The sequence below is a fragment of the Tenrec ecaudatus genome, chromosome 6 (assembly GCF_050624435.1).
Source record: "Tenrec ecaudatus isolate mTenEca1 chromosome 6, mTenEca1.hap1, whole genome shotgun sequence".
NCBI classification, from domain to species: domain Eukaryota; kingdom Metazoa; phylum Chordata; class Mammalia; order Afrosoricida; family Tenrecidae; genus Tenrec; species Tenrec ecaudatus.
In genome coordinates, this window is record NC_134535.1 from 149,097,096 (window position 1) to 149,108,699 (window position 11,604).

The following is an 11,604-nucleotide window of genomic DNA, read 5'->3' on the forward strand; positions in this document are numbered from 1 at the left end:
TCAGAATAAAGGCCTATCAGTCTATTTGCAAAAGGTTAGCCATTGAAAACTTCAAGAAATGGTTTTGGAAATGTTGATGGCAACTTATGTACATGTGTGCTTGATACCATTGAGTGATGGATTCTTATAGGATTTGTAAGAGCCCCTCAGTAAAATGGTTTAAAAAGAAAGAAGGACAACTTTATGAAGCACCATGGTTCTCCTCGGACACACCAGGTCACCACAAGTTTCAATCACTTGGCACTCATTGGCGGTGGTTTTCCATGGAGCCCTTCCCTGGGAGGGCAGAAGGTTGCTTGCCTGTTGTGAAACCTCAGTGTGGGTTGAGTGAAGGTTCCCAGAGCACATTAGCATGTTTGCATCCAACAGTTCTGACACATTGTTTCATCGGACTGACTGCAAAGCATCACAGCCCACTTCCTCCCGTGTCTCCTGCCCCCACTCCTCGGTCTTTCCTAACCCTCTGATCCTTGTCCTTGTTGAAATGCCTGCCTTTGGATCTAAGATAGCCCATTATTCCAGCCCGGGGATAAGTTCATTTATAGACTGACACATGGCTAAGGGCCATAGTCCTAGGATCTCTACCAGTCTCCATCCAACCAGGAAGCCTGGTCTCTTGCATGATTTTGAGTTCCACTCCACGTTTGTCATCGTCTCCAGAACCTTCTAATGTGATTCTTTTCAGAGCTGTCAGTAGGAATAGCCTGGCACCATTTGGCTCTTCTGGTTTTCAGGTTGGGGAAACTGATGTTCACATGAAAGAAGGACAAACGCTTTTAAAGGTATGTTAATTAAAAAAATAAAAGCATGTCTGAGGGAAAATAAGTCATTCTGTTTTCCTGAAGTTCTAGGTCCTGCAGGGAGGCTGATGGCTCTGGGGCTGCTGAGAACAAGAGACCCTCATAAGCTTGAGGGTCTCACACCTGACACAGTTCCTTTGACACAGGGAAAAGCAAAAACACAACTGCTCAGGATTCATGTGCATGCACATGTTGCCCTCTGGTGGACGGAGTGGAAATCAGCAGATCTGCTTCATGCCAAAGTTTAGGCAGGGTCTCTCCCCTCTAGCTCCAGCCTCACAGCACAGCTGTGGAGCACATCAAGATCATGACTGGCTTGATAGATAGGTTCTAAGATGGTTATGTGATTTGAAATAAATGCATATATTCTAAATCACTCCACAATGTTCCTCACATCAGAGCTTAGCATTTGGAGTCTCCAGCCGTTCACTAGAGCTGGTTTGTTCTCCAGTTTGGAACAGATGTCTGCTTCTTCTATGAGGGGTATAGACAAGAGATGCTCACTCTTAGAGCCGCCATGATGTAAGGAAGTTGACGCAGCGCAGAGAGGCAGCATAGCGGTGCTTTAGCTGAGAGCCACCAACACCCAGTCCCCCTGGCACTGAGTCTCCCAGGTGAGTCCCTAGATGCCATGGAGCAGAGATGAACCACTGTGCTGAATCCTGACCAAACTCCTAATCCACAGAACGGGCATGCCTTAAAAGCTACCAGGTGTGCGGGCAGGGGCAGGCGATTGACGTGCGCCTCTGATGCTCAGCGTGGCAAGAGGGCCACTCGAGAAAAGGGTCCTCAGAATGGAGTGTGGCAGGGAGCATGGCCCAGAACAAAACCCACATTCCATCCAGGAGGAAGCTCGGAGGCAAAGTCCCCATGAGTTCCCTGAGTTCTCTCGCTTGTCTTAAAGGATTACACATAGCTGGATTTCTGTAGGTTGTCAATACGGTTGGGAGGGGCCCCATCCGGAAGACCAGAAGCAGGCTTCTCCGGAAGCCTATCCCAGGGCAGTAAAAGAATTGGCCAGTGCAACTAAAGAGGAGTGACATCACAGGCCTCCGCCGGCCCCTCTACTGAATGTGAGGGGCGGGCCGTGGGGCCATCTGCAGCCATGGTCAGATGAGGGCGCAGCCACAGCAGTATCGCTCGGGGTAGTCCACCACATGCACCTGGTGGTCGGTTCCATACAGGTAGTAGACACCAGTCTTTCCTTGGTACCAGTAATGAACTTCCGTCAGTGGGATCAGCTCAATGGTCTGCCGCTGAGAAAACAAATGGCCAACTTCAGTGCTCTGTGCCAGCCACCCACCTGCTCAAGAACCTTCAGTAGCTCCCTGCTGCCCATGGGCTCATGCTTGGGAGCTGGCATTCAGGACCCTGCCCAATTGGACTATGACCTGTCTTCCTAGATGCATCTTCCAGTATTATACTGTCCACACACCCTAGGCTCTGGCCAGAAATGGCTCCTGTCTAGCCACCAGTGAGGTTAGGCATCACCGAGAAAGGCACGGGTGTCCTGGAGGTGTGCAGATGTACAGAGAGCTGCCCACCAGGGGGACATCTTCCAGAAGCACCCAGGTTTAAGTCAGGGGAGGGATAAAGTCACTTAAAATATGTTCATGTTAAAAAATAAATAAAAATTTTAATTTTTTTAAATGTGTTCATGGCTGGGCATGCATAAGGACAGGAGAGGGGTGGATTGTCATGCTTTCAATCCACTGTAAGGTCATTTCACATGCTGATGGGCTGCTGCAGGCTGTTTCCCCGCCCACATAACAAGGCTTGCATCAACCCTTCTCCGAGGAAAGGCTCTGTGCAATACCTCCCTTCTCTTATCAATGGGACACCTGGGCCCCCGTTCTTCTCAGCCTACCTATGGATTTTAGGATGTAAGCCTTCAAACATCTCAGACATGCAGCCAACCCACGGATCTTGGAGCTGTGAGTACCCTTACCGTTAACTGAGCTAATCCATTAAAGTAAATCTGACTATCTATCTATCTGTCCCCACACAAATTTTATATTAGACATTGCTATGAACCAGCTCCTACTCAGACCCATCGCACCTGAGGGGAGACCGGCCCCACAGAATTTCCTCTATGTTCCGTCATCCTCACAGGAGCAGATCAACCTGGAAGTGACAGGTGGTTTCAAACTGCCAACCTCTCATTTAGCAGCCAAGCACTTAACAACCCACACTAAGACATCAAGACATTTTAATAGTTCAGGTTTGGAAGATCATCTAATCCAAGCTCCACCTCCTCTTCCTAAATGCCCCCTGAATGAGGCAGGGGACTCCCTCCCCACCTCCTTTCTGACAATGGTCCTAAAGCCTTCCATTGCTCTGGGCTCCCCTCTGAGCAGCTAGTCTATAGCTCCCCTGTCCCTGGGGGGGCGGGGAGGAGACAAAGGGGATATCACAGCATCACTCCTAACCTCCAGTTGGCTATTCGAACCCACGCAGCAGGAATGAAAGAGTCAAAGCAAATCATACAACGAAGGCAACTCTGGGAAGCAGTTTGCTCCCTAGCACACAGGCACCCAGGGCAGCAGTAGGTTGAGTTGGGTTTACTGTAGGTGGGGCCAGAGCCCTACATCCTTCTGCACTTAGATCTGGGGATCCCAAACAGAGGGAGAGGGGTCTTTCGGCCACGCCAGACCCTCTGCACATGCAGACATCTGTCTTCCAGGAGAGGAGCCATCCTCTTGAGGCCAAGGCCTCACTCAGCCCAGAGGAAAGGGTGCAGCAGAGAGGGGTCCAGAACTGGGCCATCCCAGTTACTTTCACTCCTCGCTCAGAATCAGGCCTCCATTCTACTGACTGGGAAGCTGAGCGGTGCCTCTGGTAAGGTCAGATCTCCAACCTTAACATTTGCACCACCAAGGACTCCTGCAGCCATGGTAACCAAACAGCGGCATCAAGGGGACCCTGGTCAGGGAGGGTAGATCTGTGCACTGTGGGGTCTTCATGGCCTTTTATTTTCTAAGATGAATTGCAAGGCTCTTCCAAGGAGCCTTCTGGTAAGTTGCCACATGCTGAACTGTTTGCGCCTCCCAAGCACGCCTGGCCCGGGATGCTCCTGCAAGCTGTACTGGCCATCAAAGAGTCACTGGTGTCCTTCAAATGCCCTTACTGACCTTCGAGTCAGGAAGCGTGGGTTCTATTTCTCGTTTCCTCCACTGAGAAGCTATGTAACCTTGGGAAATTTAATCTCCCTCTCTGAGCCGCCAAAATCTACCAGAGCTACAAGATCAGAGTTTCTCAGTGGGGCCCCCACCAGAACGTGTGTTGGTGTTGCTGCCCATATTGCAACGTTGGGCGTCTTCCTGTGAACACTTGGCTTCAAAGGACCTGTGGTCTCCAGCAGGTGTTTTTGAGAGGCTGCAAAAGAGGCTGCCCCCGTGGAGGAGGCGCTGTCCACCACCGTGCGCCATGCGTTTGAATTTGCAATGCCAACATGCCATGATTTGTAAGGCTCCGAGATAGCCATGATACATCAACATTAAAGCTAAATTAAACGCAGCTTTCCATACCCTGAACCAAATGCTCATTTGCATAGGGGACCCAAAGAAGCTGAAAGACTGAGCACCAGACCCTGGAAGTAAATAGCCCCTTCTTTACACAACCACCTGAGAGGAGGGAACCCCGGGCCAAACTGGAGTCTGAGTCCAGGCTGTGCACTGAGCTCTGAGAAGGGGTCCCCGCCAAACCCCAACCTCTGGAGCCCGGCCCCAGCAGCAGCCTGAGCGGAGCGCAGAGGGCAGCCAGCAAGAGCGGTGGGGTGCCGGCGCCATCTAGTGACCGCGAGGGCGCAGCGGCCTTGGCAAGTCCAGCTTTCCCCGGAGGCCAAGCGTTTGGAGAGCGCAAACCCCTGAGCACCAAGACCCCTGGTTCCAGCCCTGCCTGCGAGCCTAGGCTCTCAAGAGAGACCCTTTCTAAACCTCTTCCTGGGCCCACGACCCCACCACGACATTCTGCCTCCATTACTGTCTTTTTCCCGAGTCTCCCTGGCCTTGGATCACACCCTGTGACTCCCTGTGTTCCAACCTGAGACACTCTGCGTCTCTGCTTCTCTGGGGCCTTTCTAGAACAGCAGCATGTTCATCCTGCTTCCTCCTTTATACGTTCCCATGGGCACTGCCCTGGAGCCCTCAGCCTCCCACAGGCCCAGGCCTGATCCCAGAAGATAGATGTCCCCAGCCCATAGCCCCAGAGTGAAGTCAGAGCCAGGGTACCTTGCCGGGGGCCCAGGCCCGCCCACTCTCCTCTCCTGCTCACCTGCTGCAGAATTCGGGCGTGGGAGGCCACTGTAGCGCTGTGCTCCATGATGCCTCTCTGTGAGGCCGCTGAGATCTCCCGCAGGGGGAAATCAGTGATGGGGTACACCTGTGGTGAGAGAAGTGTCCCCAGGAAATGCGCAGCACACACAGCCCTGAGCTATCTCATAACCCCCAGTGTCAACCTGGATCCCTGGGGGCCTCCAGGGCTGACTTCCGTCCCACCTGGCCTCTGGCCTCACATCCACGTTCCAGCCAGAGCACCGAGTTTGGGATACAGATGAAGATTCCTTCACCTCCAGCCCATTAGTTTGTCAAGAAAACCCTCCTGTACTCCCACTGTGTGCTTGTGTCCACTGTGTGCCCGGCATCCTGCCAAAGGAAAGGCCCAACAGGGAACAAGCCGGAGCCCTGTCCACGGGGTTTGACCAGCTGTGCGTGGCCAGGGGAGAAGACCTGCAGGGGTATTTCTCATTCGGGCAACCTGGTGAACTGTGCTTTAAAACGAATCCTCAATAAACCCAAACCCCCAAATCCAAACACTCTCATCCATTCAATTCCGACTTAGAGTGACCCCATAGGACAGGGTAGAACTGCCCTTGTGGGTTTCTGAGACTGTTTCTTTATGGAAGTAGAAAGCCTCTGCTTTATCCCAGAGAGTGGCTGGGAACTTTGAACTGCTGACCTTGTGGCTGGCCGCTCAATGCATAACCACGATGCCACCAGGGCTCCTGGTACAATAAACCTATAGGGTGTCCAAATACAGGGGCATCTAGCCAGTCCCCATACACCCCAACCCCATTCCACCAAGCTTGAAAGCCTACTATGTATTACAATGAAGTACAGCCCTCGCCTGAGGTTCCTCATCTGTCCCTCCCTCCCTGGAAGGGGCATTGGAACCTTTCCTCTCTGCTCCCCCACTGCGGTTGGCCAAGTGCCCAGTACTGCTGTAGGCACCAAGGGGAGGGGGTGCCCTCCTTCCAGGGATTGGCACCAGACCAGGATTGGCTCGCCTAGGAGTCCCTGGCCAGTACAAACAGTGAAAGACTGCTCACCCAATGTTAGGAGGGTCTAGCTCACCCAGAGGTGCCTTGTGAGAAAGACCTGGCAATCGACTCCCAAGAGATCAGCCATGGGAAGTCCTCACGTTCACTGGGTTGCCACAAGCCAGGGTCAACTGCAAGTCAACTGAGTTGCCTACAAAAGGCCTGATCTGGCTGCGTACCTCCCGCATCTCAGTTCCCTTCTCTGCACTCCCCCTGCTCAGGTCCAGCATCAGCTCCCACCTGTAGGCCCTGCAGGGCAGTGCCCTCTGCTGGAAAGACCTCATTCCCGCATCGACAGGGCTCACTCCGCCCATGCAGACACCCTGCCTTCAAGTGCTGGCCCAATGCCATCTGGCTTGACGGACAGCAAAACCCCTGCCCCATCCCTCCCTGGCCCCTTCCTTGGCTTCAGCATTCTCAAGCATCTTTGTCAGCACCTGATCTTGCGGTCAACGGTGTGTTCTCTTCTCCCCCTTCTAGAACAACGTTGCTGCCTTCACAGCGCTCAAGGTCAGCGGGATCCCCTAGGCCTTGAGTAGAGCCTGGCAAATAGGAAGGCTTCCATATACATGGAATGAAGGGGAAGAAGGAAGGAAGCGGGAAGGGAAAGGGGGAAGGAGACTAGGGTGCCGTGAGGACTAACTATCCTGTGGGAAACTTCAGAGAGAAGACTGGCCACTTTGTGGGCCCCAGTAGCCTCCTTTTGCCCCAGTCTGTGCCCCACAGAAATTCGGGAGACATGGCTACACAGGAGATACCAGCGTCCCCGACCTCATCCAGGAAGCCCCCTCACCACCACGTCTTCATCCTTGAACAGGTTTTCTCCTTTGGCCTTAGCAAGCAGCTCCCTTGGGCAGTTCAGCTGGTGTCCAGCCACAAACTCAAACAGCCGGTTCTTCCTGGAAGCAGAGGGGAAGGTTGAGAATCCAGCAGATCAGCTCTGGGGGCATGAGTGGTCGGTGGTGCAACACGGAACAGGCCCAGCATCCTCGTCTGTAAGATGGGGAACGGGCAAAGGCAATTACCTCAACTCTGGCCAAAGCATGCCGAGCAAAGTGCTGGGCACCTAGGCGTTTCCACTGACCTGGGAATCAAGGAAAAAGAATGCTCCCTTGCCCAGGTGGGGTGGCTCTCTTGCTGAATGGCGGCTGCACTGGAAAGAGAAGCTGTCTGGATGTAAAGTTCACCCTGCCTGCTCGGCAGGGCATCTGTGTCACACCTTCCCAGCTGCCTCTTCCTGAAGGCTTCTACCCCCGCCCAGGGCTCTCCCTGCTCTGGGCTGCTTTAAGTCCCTTCTCCCAGTGGGTCCTGCACTGCCCTGGCCCAGGAGAGCTTCTCTGGGGAGCCCAGTGCAGCCACACCCGGGACCACGTACCACATGATGATCAGCTGGGCAAAATGCAGCAGCCTCTTCGCCCCCTTGCAGGTGGCGCAGGTCTTGTTCCCTCTGCCAGAGCACGTGCTGCACCTGGGAGCCACACAGTGGGGCCAGCTCGGACACAACCACATGGTCACGTGGCTTCCCTAGTCCCCACCCCCACTCCCTTCCACAGGCCAATGCACCTGCCAGTCTTCCTGCTTGGGGTAGTGCCCCTGTTTCCCTATGGGAGCCACCCTCCTGATTGCCCCCACCCCTCCCACAGACAGCGTGCTTGGGCGACCAGCTCATCCCATCTCCTTGGCCTCCATCATGGATGCAGTGATGGACACATGACCCAAGACCCAGACCCAGCACTTCTCCGAACGATCAACCCAGTCCATCTTTGTTGACTAGGATTATTAAGCCTGGAGCTGCCGCTGGGACCCTCTGGTCCCCACAAGGACAGAGCCTGCCTGAAAATGAAGCCAACACACAGGAAAGTGGAATGAAAGGATGTTGTTTCCAATGACATTGTTTAAGCACCTGGATCCAGCTGAACCTGAAGTCAACCCTGAAATAGTCCACTGGACTTTTCAGTTTCATGAATCTATAAATGTACCTTTTTTTTTTTTTTGGTAGCATTCTGAATTAGCTTCTCTCACTTGTGAATGGGAAGAAAAAAAATCCCAGCTCACATTCCAAACCAAAGACTCTCTTCCCTAACCATAGATGAAAGGTTCAATCAGAGCTTTGCCACCTGGCTTGTTAAAAGGCTGGCATGGGCTTCAATGAGCCAACAGGATCACGTTGGTATTGCTGCATGCCATGGGGTCAGTTCTGACTTACAGCAACCCCATGCACAACAGAACAAAACATCCCCCTGTCCTGCCCCTTTCTCACAATTGTTATTCCTAAAAGCAGGATGCCCTGCTCCAGGGACTGACCTCTCCGGACAAGGTCCAAAATACACAAGACCGTCTCTCCGGCCTTGCTTCTAAGGAGCATTCTGGCTGTACTCCCTTCTAGGACAGGTTTGCTTGTTCTTTGGGCTGTCCCTGGTGTTTTGATATTCTCCACTAGCTCCGTCAGTCCAAGGCATCCATTCTGCTTTAGTCTTCCTCTCACAAGGCCAACTCGCGCATGCACACGAGGTGATTCAAAGTGCACAGCTTAGTGCAGCTGCACCCTGTAATGTCCTCACGGTGGCAGGGTTGTTCTTTAACACCTCAAAGAGGTCTTGTGCAACATACGGCCCAACGCAGTACATCATTCGACGTCTTGACTGTGACTTTGAATATTTGTCACTCTTTAGGGTTACCTGAGTCCCTTTAAAGATGTTTAAGTACAGAAAGGCATTGTTTACAAACTGCCAAGCCCACATCCTTTGCAAAACCTCTTGGCAAAGCCTGATCATTCAAATCATGCCCCGGGATGGCTTCTCCATCATAAGTCCTGCTGCGAGTTTGAATAAGAGTCTTCCCAGAATCTGATTCTCACAGAGCTGAGAATCTCCCTTTCTGCTGGTCTATGGCATGTGCGTCCCCCTCAGGACTGCAGGGAAATGGTGCCTCACCTTATCGCTTCTGCCCTGCTTCCTACACTGCCCTGTGTCCTCAGAGGTGCCGTTTTGTGCAGAAATGCCAGGCCTGTCTGTCAATGAGCTCTGTGCCCTGCAGAGAGAAACTCCTATGAACAGAGCCCCTGAACAGAACAGCTGGTTAAATGCTCAGCTGCTCACCTGGAGAGAGACAAGCCGGGCAATCTCCGTGCAAAAGGACACGGCATGAACAGCCGGGTGGAATAGTCCTCTGCAAACATGGAGTCACCGGGAAGTGGAATAGACTTGATGGCACCTAGATGAGGGTGTGTGTGTGTGTGTGTGTGTGTGTGTGTGTTGTTGTTGTTGTTGTTTTGTGTTGTGTATGCACAATGCTCTGGGGCACAGCAGCACCAGGAAGATCAAGCCCAGCTTGCCATGCAGACAAGCAGATGAATGAGAACAAGCGAGCGAGGACAGGAGCGCCTCCCCCTCCACACTGGGACGGCCCATCCTACCTCTTCCTGCCGGAGCCCGAGCACACCTGGCACCTCCGTGGCTGCTTGGCTTTGCGCTTGGCCCCACTGCAGGATGAGCACCTCACCTACAGACACACCGCAGCCTCAGGCCCAGGACTCCAGGGAAGCAGGGGACCCAGGACCACACCCCCTGCCCAGAGCTCTTAGACACTTCTCCCTGGCCTCAGTCCCTTCTTCTACACATTGGGAAGGCTGGGCTCAGTGGCATTTTGGGGTCCCTCCAGTTGTGACTTCCTGTGGTTCCACACTCTCAGTGCCTTGTCTGCTGGAACGTCACCCTCTCCTGGCCCTTGTCTGCCCTCCCCCCACCCCCAAGATGAGTAGGAACTAGGACAGGATAGAGGGAGCGCCTGCTTGGGAATTGCCCTCAGGTGGGGCCCACTTTGGTATGAGCCATGGTACTATAGCTAGCTTGGTTGGATTCTGGAGACACCGTGGGAGAAGGCTGAGAGAGGAGGGCGAGGAGGTAGAGAGGGCACAGAAGAGAGGATGTGGGAGGGGTCTGGGAGACCACAAGGGCAGCGGTGGCAGAGTGAGGACCCTGGAGGGGGACCTAGAGAAGCCAGGCCCAGCAGACCGCAGAGAGGAGTCGGGGGGCGGGGGGAGCAGAAGGGAGGGCCATCAGTGGGGCCGGGTAGCCCAGCAAACATAAGGATTCAGGAAGACACATGAGCAGCAAATGGACAGTCTGTTCCACAGGATCAGCCTCCAGCGGGGGAGCTAAGAACATGCTTGCTTGCTCAGTCTTCCTCCTTGGGATGGCCATGGGCCCTGAAGACATCGGAAAAGCAGGGTGTGGCACAAGAGCATCCTGACTGCTGAGACGGGTAGTATCAGCCCAAGAGTAACCATCACCAGAACCCCCAAATATAGCCGTATTTGGAAAGAGGGACTTTGCAAGTGTAATTAGTTGAGATGAAATCGTGCTATACGGTGGTGGTGTCTTTGTACAAAAGGGGACCCTGGATGATACAAAGAGTTAATCTACCCAACTGCTAACCGAAAGATGCATGGAGATGACGGGCACCCAGCCCGCCACTTAAAACCCAAACAAACACAGTCCAGCTCCGGCAGTTCCCGGGAGCTGGAACCAAGTGTTTGGTGACTGGCAAACTGGCTGTAAGAAGGGGAAAGGATGCAGAGACACACAGGGGAGGCCATATGAAGGCAGAGGCAGAAATTAGTGGGAAAGGATGCCAAACAATGGAACACGGGGACCATCCGAAGCTGAAAGAGCCAGGCTCACTGCCATCGCATCAATACTAACTCATAGCAACCCTATAGGACAGAGTAGAGCTGTCTCCTGTGTGTTTCCAAGACGACAATGGTTTATGGGAGTAGAAAGCCCTGTTTTTCTCCTGAGGAGTGGCTGGTGGGCTTGAACTGCTAACCTTGCCATTGCAAACTCCTTCTTGCAGATTGTAGAAGCTGAGAGAGGCATGAGCCATTCTACCTCAGAGCCTCCAGAAGGAACCTACCTATTGTGATCTTAGGAATCTTGTCCATCTCCCCCACCCATGAGAGTTCCTAGCGTACAGAGCCCAGGTCTCAATCCTCTTTCAGAGTCAGCAGGGGGCTCATTGAATGTTTGTAGAGAGATGAGAAAAGGAGAGAATTGAAAACATAACCCCCCAAAATGAAAAGTTCATTTGAGACCGCAAGATCCAACATTCCCATTTTACAGATGAGAAAACGGAGGCCCAGAAAGGGAGAATGACAGCCTAAGGTTCTCTGCTCATGAGAGGGGCTCCAAACCCCAGCCAGGTCTCCCTCTGCACCCACAACCCTCCCCCCAAACCCCGCACCACCACTCACTCACCAAAAGCCCACAGGCGACTCACCATGCCGGCCCCATGGCAGCCACTGCACTTGTATCGACCATGCCCATGGCACTTGTGGCATTCCTGAAAATCAACAAGCTGCTCTGACGAAGTCTCCCCAAGATGCACACCTGGACAGTTCTGGACATCCCCTCCCACCCTCACGAGGCGCCCCAGGCAAAGAATGGTCACTCCCATTGGTTGGGATTGCTGCCAAGGGGGTGCGCCCAG

General features: G+C 53.4%; 1 protein-coding gene across 1 annotated transcript in view; it reads right to left on the bottom strand.

Annotated features, from left to right (window-relative positions):
- Positions 1-1,909: 1,909 nt before the first annotated feature.
- Positions 1,910-11,604, bottom strand: part of SSUH2 (ssu-2 homolog) — a 28,985-nt gene continuing 19,290 nt past the window's right edge. Inside the window, exons 7-12 of the mRNA XM_075553396.1 lie at positions 11,395-11,457; positions 9,533-9,618; positions 7,493-7,585; positions 6,911-7,016; positions 5,073-5,180; positions 1,910-2,056 (exon numbers count right to left, since the gene is read on the bottom strand). Coding sequence (XP_075409511.1) covers positions 1,910-2,056; positions 5,073-5,180; positions 6,911-7,016; positions 7,493-7,585; positions 9,533-9,618; positions 11,395-11,457 — 603 coding nt within the window. The remainder of the gene's footprint in view (positions 2,057-5,072; positions 5,181-6,910; positions 7,017-7,492; positions 7,586-9,532; positions 9,619-11,394; positions 11,458-11,604) is intronic.